General features: G+C 43.0%; 1 protein-coding gene across 1 annotated transcript in view; it reads right to left on the bottom strand.

Annotated features, from left to right (window-relative positions):
• Positions 1–6,582: 6,582 nt before the first annotated feature.
• SWT1 (SWT1 RNA endoribonuclease homolog) overlaps positions 6,583–20,335 on the bottom strand; it is a 391,485-nt gene continuing 377,732 nt past the window's right edge. Inside the window, exons 20-21 of the mRNA XM_030205715.1 lie at positions 16,812–16,865; positions 6,583–8,556 (exon numbers count right to left, since the gene is read on the bottom strand). Coding sequence (XP_030061575.1) covers positions 8,457–8,556; positions 16,812–16,865 — 154 coding nt within the window. The 3' untranslated portion in view covers positions 6,583–8,456. The remainder of the gene's footprint in view (positions 8,557–16,811; positions 16,866–20,335) is intronic.

Here is a 20,335-nt window from a genome sequence, read left to right as displayed (position 1 = left end):
GAGCAGTTTTGCGAGCCGGTTGTTCAGCTGTCTCTGTCAGCAGGGATGGGAAAGTTTTTTCCCCCCCTACGCGGGAGGCCTCGTCGTCCTGCATTGGGCTGGTTCCAGTGGGGGCGGACTGCCCCGGGTGAAAGCGCAAACCATATGGGGGGGTGTCCTAACTTCTGCTCTGTCTGTGCTGCCCTACCTACCTCCGCTCACTTGACTCCTCCCAGCGGTTCCTTGCACTTTAACCACCTCTGCCAGTGCTGCTTCCTCCCTCTGCAGCTCCTTTCGCTCTCTCCCCGCCTCTCCGGTCTTCGAGTCCCGCCGATGATGACCCTAACGTCATGACGCCGGCTTCCTCCCCCTGCGCACCAGTGAATGCGCCCTTCTCTGTTCTCTTGCTTCTGTAACGGCTCCGCCCTGAGTCCTGCAGGTGTTTGGCGCCTTCTGCTTCCTGCACTGCTAGTGCACTCCGTCTCCGTGTCTCTGTCTCCTCACACCCCTGCCGCTGCTGGCCACCAGTCTTCTATCGTCCTCCACTCCTCCTTGTCGCAGAAGAATCTTGGATCTTCACTGTGAATCCAGCCAGGTAGGCCCCGCAGCGATCTAATATTTATTTATTTAATTAATTAACTTTTAAAAACATTTTTCATTGTATTTCTGCTGCTGCTAGTGCTACTTTGACAAGAGCAGCAAGCTGCAGCTAGGGGGCTGGGGGGGGGAATCATAAAGTGTGAAAGGAAGGGGGCCCGGGGGGGGGCAAGATAGAGCACTACTCTAGATGGGAGAAAGAGGACAATAGCAATGGGCATGAATGGCCAAATTTCAGTGAGGATATCCTGTTTCCTGCTGGGTTCGTCTTAACTGTTGTTGTAATCTATAAAGTTGATGCAATATTGAAATTAAATGGAAGCAGAATTAAACTCTCCTTTCATTGGGGGCACACATAGAATCAGATCTTCATCTGTTTTGTAGAAGTTTACCTTTTAGATACATAAATGGATTATTTTGTTTCATGCAGATTTCTTTTGTTTTTACATAAATGGGCTATATAAGCCCCTAATGCAGCCCTTATTGGTTTTCTTATATTTTGTTCTTGTGATAACTTATATTGTGCCAAAACTGAAAACTCTTATCTCTGTCTGGTCGGTAGTAAAAGGAGCTCGTTGTGAACACTATCTACCCTAAAAGGTTGTTTTGTGTCTTGGTATGGTCACATTTTCAATATGGTAATACTACGGCCCAGCTAAGGAACAGCCAGGTTATTTTGAGTTAGTCTTCACTGGACCAAACTTGCTTTCCTTGTGCCACCATCACTATACAGCAGGTAGGCAGTGTCTTAAAAGATGGAGGATAAAGGATTTTTTTAAAAACATTTATCACACATTCCAAGCAAAGTTGGCTTACATATTTCAAAGTACACTGAGACAGAATAATAGAGTTCAGTTATATCATGGGAACAAATAGATGATACATCTGAAACATTTGAGATTAGCATATATATGATATATACCCAACTGAGCATTTAAAAGTTTGTCCTTTAAAGATACCATATGTTCAGAAATCCATAGCCATTTAGTATAGGTAGTTATTCAAAGATTATCACATTCATACACCAGAACAGGCATCCATCACATCACATTGCAAAAGAAAACAACTTCTACAGAGTACGTCCAAAATTTAATTTTTATTTCCTTATTTCTTTCTTCCAAAATTCCAGACAGCACATGTACAGATCAGTAGGAGGACCCAAAGCACTCCAAAACAAGTAAAGTCAGAAACAACACAGTTTATTGTTCAACCAAGGATTTACCTTGGGTTTAAAAAGCAAAACCATGTGTATATCCTTTGCACCAATAATGTATAATAAAATTACATGTTGTTAATACTTTACCAGCTAACTCTCTCCCTGGGAATAGCCAGCTCTGCAATTTGTGTGTGTGTGTGGGGGTGGGGGGGGGGGGGGGGGGGGGCGGCGCGGCGCAGAGGTGCAGGGAGGAGAGAGCCTGTTGTTAAAAATTTACCCGCACACCACTGCATACTCCCTTAGATCAGCTCCCAGAGTCAAGGAAGGGATCCTACTAATAGCTTGCATTGTATTCCACTCCAAGAGGTCTCTCCCCAAATCTGTTTCCCACCCTAGCTTTAACCAATTAAAAGTTCTTCTCTCCTGCCAGGGGCTCGGCTGCCTCAATAAGGCCGGAGATGGACAGCCTATCGGCCACCACTGATTCAAGGAATCCTCTTATTTTTCTTCCTGTTTTACATTTTAAACTATCATGGTCTAGGGAGTTGACCTGGAGGCATATTTTCAAAGCACTTAGACTTACAAAGATACAGCATTGGCAATTCAATTGTGAAGCCATAGGGCATGTTTTGCTTACAAAAAATATATTTAATTTCAAACATCAAAATATGGATTCCCTGAGCAGGTCTGCAACACAAGAATTTGGCTATTTATCACCTCCACTAAACCTAGATTGTCACAATGAAATATCTTCTTTAGTGCACTAGTAGAAACAATTCCAAGAAAGTGATGCTTTTTTTTTTAGCCATATCTTGACCCATGTGTTCAGCCTCTGAACTGCTGTCCATTCAACTTCCACATATGCTCCAAAATATTTTCCTGCAGCTGTGCTCTTAACTTTGTTTAATATTACTTCTCACCACCACAGACTCTATTAAAGGGATCTAAAAGGTCTCCCAAATTGCTAGGTTCTTGTGCATGCACCTCTTCAAACAGATAAAGTAAACTGAGTGCCAGTTCTGGATGTGGGTAATCTCCTGACGAAACACCTTATCCATTGGAATGTAAAACGCTGGCACTCTTGAAACAGTAAAGATCAAGTCCAAGTTCAATTTTATTTGATATATGACCAACCAATGTGTTTGTGCTATAGCCTAGGTGCTCTCTCCTATAGCTTCCAGTGCTGGAGGCCCTTTTCTTAAGGGTCCTGTTTACGCACATTTTCGGAGGACACCAAGCAAGACAAGGACTTTGATCCCAGATGCCCATCACTTGACCTGGAAGAAAATCTTTTTTTTTTCTTTCTACTTACTGTTTTTGAAACACATGATGCCACTGCTACGGGGTTTGAGAACTCACTGTATCCATCTTCTCCTGCTGGTGATGGCCCTGACACACCTGTGATTTTTATTTTCTTCTGCTGCACTGGAGCTGACAGAAGCTGCAATAGCCCCTTGATTCAACACATCCTTCCTGCCTGTTCAATCCTTGCTTACTATACTCACCTGGGAACCTCCAAGCCACTTGCTGCAATGGAATTAGGGCATACCCATACAGTACTACTACTACTACTTAACATTTCTAGAGCGCTACTAGGGTTATGCAGTGCTGTACAAATTAACAAAGAAGGACAGTCCCTGCTCAAAGGAGCTTACAATTTAAAGGACGAAATGTCAAGTTGGGGCGGTCTAGATTTCCTGAGTAGAGGTGTAGTGGTTAGGTGCCGAAGGCGACACTGAAGAGGTGGGCTTTGAGCAATGATTTGAAGATGGGCAGGGAGGGGGCCTGGCGTATGGGCTCAGGGAGTTTGTTCCAAGCATGGGGTGAGGCGAGGCAGAAAGGGCAGAGCCTGGAGTTGGCGGTGGTGGAGAAGGGTACTGAAAGGAGGGATTTGTCTTGAGAGTGGAGGTTACGGGTAGGAACGTAAGGGGAGATGAGGGTAGAGAGGTAAGGAGGGGCTGCAGCTCGAGTGCATTTGTAGGTTAGTAGTAGAAGCTTGAACTGTATGCGGTATCTGATCGGAAGCCAGTGAAGTGACTTGAGGAGAGGGATGATATGAGTATATCGGTCAAGGTGGAAGATAAGACATGCAGCAGAGTTCTGAACGGACTGAACATCTGTTGTCCGCCTTGCTACTGAAACATAAAGAAAACTGTTCTCTGCATGGCTTGACTAGCAACAATGACAGCAGACCACCGAGTAAACATAAAACAGCGGTAGAAGTAGAACCTTTAATGCACAAATAAAATCACAATGCCCACTATGGCCACTGTTTGCCTACAAGGGAGGCTATGTCAGGAGCAACTGCTGATCAGACACAAAACACGTTAATGAATCAAATAAATACTGTACACCACCTTGAGTGAATTCCTTCAAAATGGCAGTAAATAAATCCAAATAAATAAAAAAGTATAAATAATACGAATGTCAGGTCCAGGAAGCTTCACTCAGTCTGTCTCTGACATTGATCTTTCCCTATGTTGGTGGAGTGTTAGATTTGCACCAACTGGTATTGTATGCCCCTTGACACAGCCGGAATTCTAGGTGAAACATGGCTATGTCGGGCAATTGAGAGTGTATCCTAGGAGTATTAATAAAGACTGCATTTTCTTCAGCAAGGTCTGCTCTTTGTCTTTTGTTCCACAGTGGCTATTGTAGACCGATTGCATTCTTACCTCTGTGACTATTTAGATCCTGATTTCAGTGCTATTGTAAAGTCCATTAGGCATATGGAGATAATGCCAAGAGAATGGCATGATCAGTTAAAATCATATGGCCCAACATCCTCAACACGTCCTAGGCTAATGTCTGCTGACTCTGCACTACTTGGCCAATGTTTTGGATAATCCTGCATCACTCCATTTTGTACAAGTATCTTTCCCACACGCTAAGGCTATTTTTAGTGCTGCTGGGAAATGGACACACACTAATTTTTCATTAGTGCATGAGCACTTACCAACACCTATTTTGTAGGCAGTAAAAGCTCATGCACTAATCAGTAAGTGCGTGGTAATGTAGCTGCGCTGATAAGCGCAGAAGACACCTCTCCACCCCCAGAGCTAAAAAATAAAAACTATTTTTTAGTGTGTGGGTAGTAAGTGCACATGCAAAAACTACCGCGGGACATCTGAGTGCACCCCACGATAGTGCATTTAATCTGTGATAAATATGCATTACTGCTTACCGCAGCTTAGTAAAAGGATGCCTCCATTTCTTCTCCTGATGCAGTTATCTGAAACACTGGCTGATATCAGGACTTGATTTGTGGATTTCCATCACATTTATATGGAAACCGTTATAGCTTGTCCAGCTTAGTGTTCTTCGTGACTTTTGTGGGAATGTATATCCTTTCAGGGAAGTGATCCTCATCTTTATTGAACAATTTAATTTCAGCATGGGAGTTTCATATCATAACATCCTATATAATAATTATCACCACCAATGTTCTAATGCGGGACTGCCTGTGTCCGTGGCTCCTGGAGTTGCTGAGCTAGGCTCCATAGCCAGGATGACGTCACTCACAGCTGATTCCCAGGCAAGGGGAGGAGTAGGGAAACTACTTCCCCTGCCTGGGAATCAGCTGTCAGTGCGCCGCTCCCTGCCACTTCGAAGCAAGTGGCAGGGAGAGGTACATCAAAAAACTACAAGCGGGGAAACACAGACCCCCCCCCCTCGGAGCATCACCCAAGCCCCCCCCCCCCGGTACATCGAACACCCCCTTCCCCCACCCGTAACACATCTCCCCCTGCCCCTCTCCAGCCACCCATGTCCTGCGACCCTCCTCTCCCCCTGCCCACTTGCAGCCACCCATGTCCAGCGGCGACCCTCCTCTCTTCGTGGCAGGCAGGAAAGATCCACGTTCCTGTCTGCCTGCTGCTGGCGCTCCCCCGATGCCGGATCGCTGTTGAAAATGGCCGCCGATACTAACAAGGGCGGCCTCCAAGACTTCATCAGAAGTCTCGAGAGACCGCCATTGGAAGTCTCATTGGGCATTTTCAACAGCGATCCGGCAGCGGGGGAGCGCCAGCAGGCAGGAACGTGGATCTTTCCTGCCTGCCACGAAGATTTCGTTAAACACAACCTGGGTGGATGAAGGAGGGGCAGGTGAGAGAGCAGGGTCACTGGGCATGGGTGGCAGGGGGAGAGGAGGGTCGCCGCAGGACATGGGTGGCTGCAAGGGGGCAGGGGAGAGGAGGATCGCTGGGCATGGGTGGCTGCAGGGGGGCAGGGGAAGGTCGCTGTACATGGGTGGGGGCAGGGGAGGGTTGCTGGACGGGTGGCTGCAGGGGGGAGGGTCGGTGGACAGGGGTGGCTGCAGGGGAGAGTCACTGGACATGGGTGGCTGCAGGGGGGAGGGGTGGCTGCAGGGGGGGAGGGTCGGGTCGTGGAGAGGGGAGGGTTGGTGGACAGGGGGAGAGGAGGGTTGGTGGACAGGGGTGGTTGGAGGGAGAGGGGGGTCCTAAGACCAGAAAGGTGGGGGGGGGGTTCGAAGACCAGAAAGGTGGGGGTGGAAGGGGGGCCTCAGACCATAAAGGGAGGGGGTGCACACTCACTCTTACTCTCTGTCTATCACATATACTGTCTCTGACACACTCTCTGTCTATCACAGTCTACATCTCTTACACACACTCTCTCTCAAACATACACTCCGAGGAAAACCTTGCTAGCGCCCATTTCATTTCTGACAGAAACGGGCCTGTTTTACTAGTATATAATAAATGACACAGTGTGTGAACAAGACAATATTATCAGATCCTTAAGTTCTCAGACTAAATTTTTGTTTAGCTGTCTCTCTGGTAGGTTAAGTTTTATAAGTAGGCCAATTATGAGACATCTTTTTTTTGTTGGTACTGGGTTTATTTATGACAAAATTAATTTGTTAAGACAGCAATATTTAAAAAACACTATTCATTTCCATACTTTTTAAAAATATGGTAAGAATATATTATATCTCATTTTGAAAAAAATACTTTACAAAACCAATGATACAAAATAATACTATAAAAAAGGCATTCTGAACCCGTGCTGTTAGCTAGGTGCTATACAATTTTAGCAATGCTAAAGAGAAAAGAGGTAGCTCTTAAAATAATCATGACAGACATTTTTCATTAAAAGAACAGCAAAAAAGTAGTGAGATCAACACGACACTTCCAAAACACCGTGGAGGCGAGTAATCAAAATGTTTTATTAAATGAAAGTTAAAAAGACTCAACACGGAGTTGTGTTTCGGCAAAAAAACCGCCTGCTTCAGGAGTCTGTTTATTGTTTAAGCCAATGAATGGAGCCAATGAATAGAAAAACATAAGCAAGGCAGCCAAAACAAGCCTTTAGAAAGGTTAATGACAGATGAATGCGCCAAGCATAGGCTTAAAACAACAAAACTGGAACAGAAATCAACCACAGTGGTGCTAGAAGCGCTGAGGCTGCCTCACCGCTTCTTGCTTAGCACCACTGCCTATGCTTGGCGCATTCATCTGTCATTACCCGGTGTCTTGGAAGTGTCATGTTGATCCCACTACTTTTTTGCTGTTCTTTTATTTTTATCCACGTAGCGGATCTAGTTTCTCCACTTTTTGTTGGTTTTTTGTTTGCTTCTTAGACATTTTTCATTAACATTCTCAATTGTTTAGTTACTAGTAAAACAAAGTCTTCTAGCCTAACTCGATGTTTTTTTAAACATCTACCAAGACCAAAAGAAATTGGGATAATATTCAGCCAGCAGTGGTCAACATTTTGTTAAATGCTAGACGGTGGCAGCTAAATTATTCCTGGATAATCAGCGTCGGGCCTTATCTGGGTACTGGCACTGAATAACTGGGCACAAAGCAGCTCCAGGAGTTACCCTGTCCCTAACCAGATAGTGCCATGTATGTCTGCCTGGATTTTCAGTGGCACTATCCAGTTATGTGCCATTGAAAATCTGAGTATGACCCAGTCAGCACTTTTTATCCAGGCAGGAGCTCTCCTAACTGGTTAAGTAGTGCTGAACACTGGGCCAGTTTATTTTAAAGGCTATGGCTGGAGATGCAGTGGAGGCAGTGTTCAGAGTTCCTAGGGAGATGGAGTCAACACCTACTAGCTGGATTTAGGGACACTGATAAGGTTTCCAGAAGGAGTCCTGCTGCATATTTCCCTGGGCAAGGACTGAATTAGGTGAGTTAGAATAGGATACGTGGGAAAATTTTCAGCTAGCTGAAAATAAATACTCATGCACTGGATCCCAGCTCCAGTATCAAAGGAACTGGAGGCCCAAAAAAGGAGCAGGCGGAAACTGATACTCCCTACCTCCCTCAAAAAGGCATAATCAGACCGTCTCAAATTACCGTTATGTTATCTTGTATGTATATGTATATGTATATGTATATAACCTTTATGTTATCTTCTATGTTATATATCTTGGATTTACTAACCACTTATATCACAGTCTTTGAGATTAAATATATACATACGCACATGCACAAATCAACCAGGCAGTATTCCTGTTAAAAAAAAAAGGGTAGGGGAAGCATTAAGGTAATTATATTGAGGCTTGGTTCAATTGTAAAGTGACTCAGTGTTGTACATTAATTTGAAAATCAGTCAACTCAAACGGCATCCTGAACAAAGGCGGAATAATGAGTTTCTTGCAATGAGAGAAAACTGCTTGATTTCTGCAATAAAGAATGCAGTTGATGAGATTCTTCCATGAGCTGAGAACACAGAAGTCTTGCAGGTGAGGCTTACATCACATCCAGCTTCTCGTTTTGGCTTCCACAGATGCATGGCAGTGCTTCATAGTATATTCTAACTGAGCCAGCTGGCCACATCCAACTGTTAACTTTTCTCTTAATGGGAAGGAAAAATAAATATTATCAGAAAAACATCAGAATAGCAAATAATCATCAGCCTGGAAACCTTCTGGGTTAAAACTTCAAAGTTTCACCTAACAAAGGAGACTTAAACCATTGAAGTCAGCCATATATAAGTAAATGGATTTTCAGCTGTTTGGAAGTACCCATGTACTTTCATAAAGTACACAAACTTGTCTGCATAAAAGGTGTCATTCTGGAAGTGTACATTGGATGTTTATGCATACCTCACATTTTCAACGTTACACACTCATTTTACTTCACTGGGAACACTCATCTGGGGTACCCCAAGACGCCAGCACCTGAATCAGACCAAAACTTATGCTTCCCCAATATTAAAACTCCACAAGTGGAACTACTTTAAAATGCCAACTGCAGTGTTTAAACTTTTATACCGGGATATTCAGCACCAGACTGTACGAGATACCTGTGCTGAATATTCAGGTCTAAAACAGGCAATATTCAGTGCTGGTACCTAGATAAGTATCTGCACAAGTTGGGTTCCACTGGTGGGGGGGACGGGGAGGTCAGTAAAGATTTTCAGTGACATTATCATGATAATGCTGTGGAAAATCAGTGGCTTGTCCTGGTGAGTGGGTACTCACCCAGGTAGGAGCCACTGCTACCCTGATTAAGTCCAGAATGTTTTATTTCTATCCCAACTAAATTACAGAAATCTTTATGTATAACTAAATGGCCTCTCTGTGGGGTCATTTGTAATGTGAGTTTTTACTTCAGTAAATGATTTAGTGTTTTTTTTCCCATTCTCTTATTGAAGTGCTGACCTCTTTCCTCCATGGGGGATGTTTGATTCTTATGTATAAGGTTTTATTTCTTTTTCTTCTCATGCTTATATAATATACACATGAGATCCATTCCTTGATATAATTGTTCTTTCTACATTTTTGTATAGGGTAGCTGAAATCTAGCAGTATGGGTGCCTGCATGAATTCTCAGTGCTTCTACTGGAAGCAATGTAATTTTGCCCTTTGTCTGATATCAGTGTTCGCCAGGCACAGCAATACATGACTTTTGTACCTTCTAGCCCAGGGTAGTCAACCAGGGGCGTATCTGAACTGCGGCGGTAGGGGGGGCCAGGGCCAGAGAGGGGGGGCACATTATAGCCCCCCCCCCCCGCCGCCGCCATTGCCGATCCCCCTCCCCCCAGCCGCTGCCATTGCTAACCCTCCCCCTCCGTTGCTCGCCTACCTTCGCTGGCGGGGGACCCCAACCCCCGCCAGCCGAGGTCCGCGTCCTCCTGCCGCTGCCGGCTGCCTTTGGTCCTTTCATTCTTCCATTGAAGCTGGCGCCGACGAAAAAGTTTCTTTTGAATCTGACGTCGCTGGCGCTGCACGTTGCACGTTGTACGTGCAGGACGTCAGACTCAGAAACAATTTCTGAGTCTGACGTCCTGCACGTACAACGTGCAGCGACGTCAGACTCAAAAGAAACTTTCGTCGGCGCCAGCTTCAATGGAAGAATTAAAGGACCAAAGGCAGCCGGCAGCGGCAGGAGGACGCGGACCTCGGCTGGCGGGGGTTGGGGTCCCCCGCCAGCGAAGGTAGGCGAGCAACGGAGGGGGAGGGTTGGCAGCGGTAGGGGGGTCCAGGGCGAAATCTGCGGGGGCCCAGGCCCCTGAGGCCCCACGCAGATACGCCCCTGTAGTCAACCCAGTCTTAAGGACACATTTTGCCAGTCAGATTTTCAGGATATCCACATGAATATGCATAAGATAAATTTGCATGCACTACCTCATTCTCTGCAAATCTCTCAAAATCAACAGGGTTCCTGAGGATCCAACACAACTCAGCTGATCCTGACTGCATGTGACCTGCATCTGACTCTCAAAGCCCGAGTCTTGTCACAGCTACCATTGTAACTGTGACTACTGAAAGAATATGTATCTGTCCACTCTACCCATAGTAGTAAGTTTAGAGAAGAGAGGAGTTAAAATTTTCTCTGAGATCTTGAATTAGAAGTAAATAACTGTAGTTGCCACTGCCTCTAGCCTTTATCTGCCCCATGTTGTATTTTGTTGCATAAAAACTTGCTTTCACAGCCTTTGCAGTGGACTGGCTTATTGAGACAGTGGAAAGTATGGAGGGAGGGAGAGAGAGAGAGAGAGAGAGAGAGAGAGAGAGAGAGACAGAAGCTGCTTAAGGCCTCCTGTGAATGCTGCTAATTAAATAAAGATTGTGACCTCTGTATTTATCAATTTGGAGAGGAAAATTAACAACCAGAAATTGAGGAGGATATCTCCCTTAATCCCTCCCGTACAGGGCTGGCTGAAACAGGCCCTTTTAGAAAATCTATACATGACAGGGACCAGGAAGAGGCATTTTGTCATCATATAGGTTTTCTAAAGAGTAGTCCTGAGCTCTGATCCTGTGTAGTGCTCTGAATACGACCCCTCACTCCAAGTGTGAATCTCTGCACTTTCAAGGGAGCTGATTGAAAGGTAACATTCATCCTTAAAGGCAAAGGGGCTCATGGGTCAACTGTACAATGAAGTTACTCACTTGTAGCAAGTGTTCTCAGAGGATAGCAGGATACACATTAGCACAGTTGCATGACATCATCTGACAGGGCCCCACACGGATGCCACCCAGTGTTATGATTTTTCTAGAAGCCTTTGGCAGCCCCGAACTGCGCATATGTAGGTGCCTCCCTGCCCACCTCAATCACGTGGAACCAGCAGTTGAGTACAAAAGCTCAGAGAATATAACTCCTATGGGAGGACAGAGGGCTGTGGTAATGTGTATCTTGCTATCCTTAGAAAACATCTGCTACAGGTGACTAACTTTGCTTTCTCTGAGGATAACAGGACAGCACTTACCATAGTTGGGAATCCCTAGCTACCAGACTCACTGAAAACAACAAACATGGGCACAGGGATTTGCAACAGGCAAGGCCTACCAGCAAACAATTAAAGTAAATTTATGTACATGGTCCAGCCTGGAAAAGAACAAAAACGGGCCTAGGAGGGTTCTCCAAACAAATTTGCAGAAATGTTTGACCAAACCAACTGTTGCCTCAGGAATCCTTCTCAAGGCAGTAGTGAGATGTGAATATGTGGACCAAAGATTACGTTTTGCACCTCTCCTCAATGGAGGCTGATCTTAAGTGGGCTATTAGTGCAGTCATAACTCTGACCTTGTGAGCTGTGATGTGACCTTCCAAAGTTAACCCAGCCTGGGAATAAATGAAGCAGGTAAAATCTGCTAGCCAATTGGACAAAGTGCGTTTACTGATGGCTGCCCCATCCTGTTCGGGTCAAAAGAAATAAAAAGCTGAGTGGACTGTCCAGGGGCGTACCCAACCAGCAGTGGTGCACTATTAACATCAATGGCGTGCAGGGGAGCAGACTGGGCTCCTGCGGTCCTGTATCTCCCTCCCTTAAGTATCGCTCTTGTGTGAACGGGTTCCCTGGCAGCGATTCCCACAGCTGCCTGCCGCTAAACTGGAAACATCCTTTCTACCATGCCCACCCCCCTCTGTCACAACGTTCTGTTTCTGAGTAGATGGGACGCAGCAGAAAAGAGGCTTACAGCTTAGTGGGAATCAGTGTGTGGGAATTGCTACTGGGGACCTGCTGAAGCAAGAGCGACGCTTAAGTAGGAAAGTCATCCTATCCTCTTTATCATGTTCGCCATCCTTCTCTATACTTTTTTAATTCCACTATATCTTTCTTGAGATGTGGACCAGAATTGCATACAATTTTCATGATGTAGTCACACCATGGAGCGATACAAAGGTATTATAATATTCTCAGCTTTGTTCTCTATTCCTTTTCTAATAAATCAAAAACTACTTTTATCCTATCATCTGGTAACAAATGACAGTCTTTGTACTTTTTGAAAAATTAACAAATCTGCATTTACCTGTTCCACTTCACTCATTATTTTATAGACCTCTAACATATCTCCCCCTCATCCATCTCTTCTCCAAGCTGGTCACCCTTTTCTATATTTTTTCTGCTCAATTTGGGTAAAGTTACATGCTTAGCATTCATGCACTTTTATAAGTGCCTGTTTCTGATCATAAAATACTGCCTCATGCACCAAAATGTAATGTTTTAAAATCATCCTTCCAATGTTTTCTGCCAACCACACACAAAAAGCCATACAATAAAAAATGTGAATTGTAGAGCTCATGTGGCAAAAATACAAAAACTGAGCGTAGACATGCTTCGCATTTTATCTATTCTTGGTTAGTATACTTGTGTGCAGATTATTCTCACAGTGACATCTGAGGAAATGAGTCAACATTGCTACAGAATCAGTGCAAAATAGCTGCTCTCTCTCGTTTACTGGCAAACCTTTTTTTAATAAAAGAGCAAAAGACACATCCAATCCAACAGATTCAGTACAGTCATTAATCAAACACTGTCTAATTCATAATTAACTTAAATTGCCATTAAACTGCTATTTAAAACAAAGGAAAAAAGTTTTTTTCACCTGTTGAAACTGAGGGGTGGAGCCATGTTTATGAAGGTAGGAGGTGGGTTCAAAAGCTAGGGAGTTCTTCACTTTTAGGTAGTGTTTGGCAGTAATATATTACTTTTAAAAGTAATGAGTAACTGTGATGATTACTTATGTGAAAATGTAATGAAATAACTAATATATTATATTTTTCAGTAATGAGTAAAACGCGGCCTAATTCTATATATGGCAGTAAAAATTGCGAGCGGAAATTTGGGCACATGCCCAATTTACGTGCACAATTAATTTGAACAAGTCAATTAGTGCTGGTAATTGAGTGCTAATGATCAATTATCGGTACTAATTGGCATTAATTAAAATTTACGTGCGGATCCAAAAGGGGGGGGGGGGGGGCATAACCATGGGAGGGGAATGGGTGGATCGAAGTCATTCCTGAAATTTATGCACAGTTTTATAGAATAAGGGAGATCTGCACATAATTCGGATTATTGTTTCCAATTTGCATTACCTTGTATTTGTCCACATTTATTTATTTGTTACATTTGTATCCCACATTTTCCCACCTATTTGTAGGCTGCCATTTGGATGCCCAGTCTTCCAATTTCCTAAGTTCTTCCTGCAATTTTTCATAATCCGCATGCGTTTTGACAACTTTGAACAGTTGTTTGTCATCTGCAAATTTAATCACCTCACTCGTCATTCCATTTTCCAGATCATTTATAAATATGTTAAATAGCACCGGTCCCAGTCCAGATCCCTGCGGCACTCCACTATTCGCCCTCCTCCATTGAAAAAAAAAAAATGGCCATGTAACCTTACCCTCTATTTTCTGTCCAATAACCAATTCCTAATCCACACAAGGACATTGCCTTCTATCCCATGACTTTTTAATTTTCTCAGGAGTCTTTCATGAGGAACTTTGTCAAAAGCATTCTGAAAATCCAAATACATCAACCAGCTCACCTTTATCCACATGTTTATTTACGCCTTCAAAGAAATGAAGCAAACTGGAGAGGCAAGGCTTCCCTTGGCTGAACCCATAAGAACAAAAGAATAACCTTACTGGGTCAAACCAATGGGCTATCTAGCCCAGTATCCTGTTTTCCAAACAGCGGCCAAGCCAGGTCACAAGGACCTGGCAGAAACCCAAATCATGGCAACACTCCATACTACAAATCCCAGGACAAGCAGTTGCTTCCCATGTCTGCCTCAATCACAGACTATGGACTTTTCCTCCAGGAATTTGTCCGAACCTTTTTTAAATCAAGGCACGCTAACTGCTGTAACCACATCCTCCGGCAAAGAGTTCCAGAGCTTAAATATTCATTGAGTGAAAAAATATTTCCTCTTATTTATTTTAAAAGTATTTCTATGTAACTTCCTCGAGTGTCCCCCTAGTCTTTGTACTTTTGGAACGAGTAAAAAATTGATTTACTTCTACTTGTTCTATACCACTCAGGATTTAGTAGACATCAATCATATCTCCCCTCAGCCACCTCTTTTCCAAGCTGAAGAGCCCTAACCTCTTTAGCTTTTCCTTATACAAGAGGAGTTCCATCCCCTTTATCATTTTGGTCACTCTTCTTTGAACCTTTTCTAATTCCACTATATCTTTTTTGAGATACAGAGACCAGAACTGAACACAACACTCAAGGTGCGGACGAACCATGGAGTGATACAAAGGCATTATAATGTTTTTGGTCTTATTCACCATCCGTTTCCTAATAATTCCTAGCACCCTATTTGCTTTTTTGGCTGCTGCCGCACACTGAGCAGAAAATTTCAGTGACACCCAGATCTTTTTCTTTAGTGCTGACCCCCCAAGGTGGACCCTAGCATCAGGTAACTATGATTCGGATTATTCTTTCCAATGTGCATCACCTTGCTCGTGGTTTTAACAACCTTGAATAATTTTGCATCATCTGCAAATTTGATCACCTCACTCATTGTTCCGATTTCCATATCATTTATAAATATGTTAAATTGTACTGGTCCCAGTACTGGTCCCTGTGGCACTCCACTGTTCACCCTCCTCCATTGAGAGAAATGACCATTGAACCCTACCCTCTGTTTTCTGTTCAATAACCAATTCCTAATGCACACCAGAACCTTGCCTCCTATCTCATGACTTTTTAAATTTCTCAGGAGTCTCTCATGAGGAACTTCATCAAAAGCTTTCTGAAAATCTAGATACACTACATCAACCGGCTCACCTTTATCCACATGTTTATTCACGCCTTCAAAGAAATGAAGCAAACTGGTGAGGCAAGATTTCCCTCGGCTGAACCCATGCTGTCTCTGTCCCATTAAACCATGTTTGTCTACATGTTCTGTAATTTTATTTTTTATAATAGTTTTCACTGTTTTCCATAGCACTGACGTCAGGCTTAACAGTCTATAATTTCCTGGATTACCCCTAGAACCCTTTTTAAAAATCAGGGTCACATTGGCCACCCTGCAATCTTCAGGTACTAAGGACAATTTTAATGACAGGTTACTTATTACTGACAACAGATCAGCAATTTCATGCTTGAGTTCTTTGAGTTACTCTGGTGTGCATGCCATCTGGTCCAGGTGATTTATCACTTTTTAACTTGTAAATCTGTCTCAGTATGTCTTCTAGGTTCACCAAGATTTCTTTCAGTTCCTCCGCTTAACACAAAATTTTATTGGTGCCGATTTTTGGGTGCCATTTATAGAATTGAGTCCATAATGTCTAGTTATTTTATATAGCTATTTTTAAAATTTGGTACAGCCCGTGCACTAGGCTCATAACTGGGCTGCTTCCGGTTTCTGGCAAATTTTCTTTTGAGTGAAATTGTTCAAGTGTTGTTCTGCCCTCATTACATGGGGCAGTTTGTGCTGTTTGTGTAACAGATTGTGTGTCTGTATATTTATTAAGCTGTGCATAATGGACCTGGTCCCTGCATTTCTGCAGTCCTCTGTGATTGGCCTTTATGAGCACATGTGCTCTGCTCTCAATATGGCAGTGACAGAAATGAAGTTGCTGCTGAATTGGACCTATTTCTAAATTACAATTCTCGTGAGGTAATCAGTGTATCATAGTTTCCTCGTATCAAGGCACTGTTTTGAAGAATAACATGGGTTTCAAGTGCTCCTGCTGAAAAGCTTTCAGCATGGGCAGACAAATTATGATCCCAAGAAGATAAAGAATGACAAACATTTTGAAATGCAATTGCTGCTTCACTGTAATAGGAACAGTTTTAGTTAAAGCATTAGCAGGTGTTATACTTCAAAAAGTGTCTAGATATGAGGAAACTATCATAGGACCTATTTCTACATGACACTTCAAAAACTGAAACCCTATGACTGAACAAGATTTTGTCTCTTTGCTGGCACTGACGCCAGAAGGCAGCTCTGCTTGGTGCTGCCACACTGAGGACTACCAAATATAGATAATGTTTGATTGATTTCCGCACTGCTTATATGTTAGCTAGTTTCATGGCTTTTCCCCCCTCATTATTTGTATCTCTTTAATTGTATTGGATCCCTATGTATTGAACATTTTCTATATATATGTTTTCTTTGATAAAGGATGGATTTCCAATTTCTAGAATTAATTTTATGAAACAATTAATTATATCCAAGAATTAAAATGTACTAAAGTAACACATTACTTTCATTAAACAAGTAACTGCAATATATTATTTTTTCCTTGCATTTACTAGTAATTTTAATATATTATTTTCAGAACGTAACTTGCTCAACGCTGCTTTCAGGTAGGTAAGACCATTTTAAGAATGTGATCTAAGAGGCTGAAGGACTTACCTATATTCCCTCTGAGACAAACACTCATATAACTCCTGAGCTGTAAATCTGATGCTTGCAAACATTTATCTGGAAAACAAACAAAACCCTAGAAGCTCAATTTTATATTATATAAAAATTAAAGGACAAATGATTATATGATTGTCACAAACTTGGCATCCTGAGACTTCAGCTTCCTGTTTTTAAAGTACATTGATTACTCTGTATTGCTAAATCTGCCACGGTAGCCAATAGTTATGTATTCTGTTGATACTGGCAATTTTATACTGTCCTGACATAAATGCTGGTAACTTTACATTTTTTCATGAATTATTGTGCCCCTGATAATAGCTGGGTCCTTGGCAATGAGATCCCATTACAACAGATGTGAACTAATGTATGCAGCAGCAGGGTCAGACTTAGGCAGGGGCGATGAGGTGGTTGGCCTCGCACCCTGCGGCGCTCCCTCCCGATCCCTGATATTGCCACGAACAAACTCTTTGCCTCTCCACCCCCAATCCGCATGGTGCCCTCCTGGCACAAACCTGAAGTCATCCTGGTGGTCTAATGGAATCTTTGGGGCAGAAAAGATTCCCAGTTTTTCCTGCCCGCTGACCCTCTTACTGCTGTATCACTCTTTAAAAATGGCTGCTGAGACTTCCAGCGGCAGCCGTGTGATATTTCCGCTGAAGATTTGCAAGGCAGTTGTTGGATGTCTCGGCAGCCATTTCAAAGAAGATGTGGCAGCAAGAGGGTCAGCGCTGACAGAGGGCAGGAAAGACTGGGGATCTTTCCTGCCCCAAAGACTCCACTAGACCACCAGGGTGGCTTGAGGTATGTGCAAGGAGAGTACCCTGTGGCTCGGGGGAGTGGGGAAGAGGTCTGGAATAGGAAGGTGGGTGGGTGGGTAGGACAGGGAGGGGAGGATACTGCAAAAACAAAAAAAAATCAAGGTATTATCTGTATCACTTGGAGGGGCTGGCTAAAGGGATGGGGAGGGGAGGATACTGTGAACAAAAAAATCAAGGTACTATCTCTGTCATTTGGTCATTTGGAAGGGCCGGTTAAAGGGAAAGGGAGGGGAGGATACTGTGAAAAAAAAATCAAGGTACTATCTCTGTCATTTGGTCATTTGGAAGGGCCGGTTAAAGGGAAAGGGAGGGGAGAATACTGTGAAAAAAACAAATCAAGGTACTATCTGTGTCATTTGGAGAGGCTGGCTGAAGGGACAGGGAGAGGAGGATACTATAAAAAAAAATCAAGGTAATATCTGTGTCATTTGGAGGGGCTGGTTAAAAGGACACCCTAGTACTATTATATTCGTGCACAGATTTTATTTCTCCTGGTAAAGGGCCACTAAACTGACATTATGTTATGAGAATCAGGTGCTCAACATTCAGAGTTTCTATCTTATTTATTTACGGCATTTCATTCCACATTAAAGATGAATTAGATTGAAACCTGACAGCATTTTAAATCTTTTTTTTTCCTATGCCTACATCGAAAGAAAAAAGATGGCATGTGGGAACTTGCTCCTTTTGCTTTGTGGAATGAGGGTATATTATAAAAATGCACTTGCTTTTTTTTTTTTTTTAATTATTACTATTTCACAGAGAAGGTATTGATTAATGAGGGAAGGATTTCCTTTGTGCAGAACTGTCCAGAGTCATCCTAAATGTGCCAACATTGTCCAGTTCAGCACACTATTAGCTACCAAGTTCATACAAAGTTAATTATGTTTAGTGGAAAATAAATCTGTTGGCTCAGGCTGCTTGCTATCTGAACATTCAATCACTGTTTCATTATTGCTACCAAGTATTACATATTAAGGGGATTTGTTTTAATTCATTTATCCAGCCCTTACACTCACATGATTTTGCACATTTGAATTAGTTTTTCTGTACAAGTTTTGCTTGATTTGTCTTTATTTGAAATAAAAAAATGTTTAAAACACATCTTGTCAACAAGGGGCGGGGCTAGGTAGAACAGGGGGGGGCCACCAAACTTGTCTGCAAAGGGCCCCGCAATTGCTAAGACCGGCCCTTTGCAGCAGTCTGCCAAAATGTGGGATTTTTTGTGCAGCTGAAGAAAGGATTTCTGGGCCTCTGCTCCAGAAAGGTGCTAATCAAATCTGATTAGGAAGTGGTTAGTTTAAGGACAGTAGCCCAATATAATTGAAGTGATAGCTTTTTGGAGGAAAGTATAAAACTTTTTTACTCAGTTCAGTTTAATAGTCCACACCCTTATAATTAGCAAATTGGATTATTGTAATTTACTTTATGTTGGTTGCTCATGGATTTTATGTAGGACACTGCAGACTACTGCAGCTAGATTGATCTGTCAGGCAAACAAATGGGAAAGAGCAACTCCACTGCTGAGGGAACTGCATTGGCTTCCTATAGAAACACAAATACTGTTTAAATTATATATGTTAATATTGAACATTAGTACAAGAAACAGTGGAGACGACAAAAACTGGTGTACAAATGTCTTAATGAATATCTTCAAAACAATCCAACGTGCCTTTGCCATTCACATTGATTCTGTCATTTTCATCCTCTGTGAAAAGTCTTTGTTCAAATGGACAGTTAAAGCTAGATTACCCATCTATTGATGGTATTAGATACAAACCACGTCCATTCTCTAACAATCCCTACCAATCTGCAAAAATTTGGAATGTTTTGACAACAGAAATTAGGCTGGAAACAGTGAAATATTTAAGAAACACAAAGAGAAATTAGGTCTTACGTGATAATTTTCTTTCCATTGGTCCTTCCCAATATACCAGAACCTGTGGGATAGTTGTGTCCATCAACCAGAAGGTGGGGACATATTATTTGGCCCATTACGTCGTACCGACTAAACATCTTAGAAACCTTGGATGGGCCTCTGGAATAGTGGGAAGGACTAATGGAAGAAATTTGTCAGGTAAGACCTAATTTCTCCTTCCATTACGTAGCTTCCCACTATTCCAGAACCTGTGGGATACATAAAAGCAATCCCTAGAGTGGGTGAGATCCTGGCACTGCCGCCCTGAGGACTGAAGCCCCAAAACAGGCTGCCGAGTGTACCGCAACGTCCACCCTGTAGTGCTTGGTATATGTATGCAGTGTTGACCAAATCACCGCCTAGCTAATATCTGCCAGAGACAGTAGATAGTCTCCACCAAGGATGTTGCTGTACACCTTGTAGAATGAGTCCACAAGGCCTGAAGAGCCTGCTTCCCTGCATGGAAATAAGCTACCACGATAGTCTCCTTCTGTTATCTACCAATTGTGGGCTTGGAAGCCAAAAGGCCAAGCCTCTTTTTACCAAAAGCAAAACAGTCTGTCCAATTTGCAAAACTCATTCGTGACTTCCAGATATCTAACGACATCGAGAAGCTTCAAGGAAGAATACGAGCCTCTTTGTCCTCTCTGTGAAAGGACAGAAGCTCCACAGATTGGTTGAGAGGAAATTTTTTAGAAGAAAGAAAGGAACTGTGCACATGCAGAGTCCCGCCTATGAAACGCAGAGAAAAGGATTTCTACAAGAGATGCCTTCTG

This window comes from Microcaecilia unicolor, chromosome 6 (assembly GCF_901765095.1).
Source record: "Microcaecilia unicolor chromosome 6, aMicUni1.1, whole genome shotgun sequence".
In the NCBI taxonomy this organism is placed as follows: domain Eukaryota; kingdom Metazoa; phylum Chordata; class Amphibia; order Gymnophiona; family Siphonopidae; genus Microcaecilia; species Microcaecilia unicolor.
This window is presented reverse-complemented; position numbering and strand designations above follow the sequence as displayed.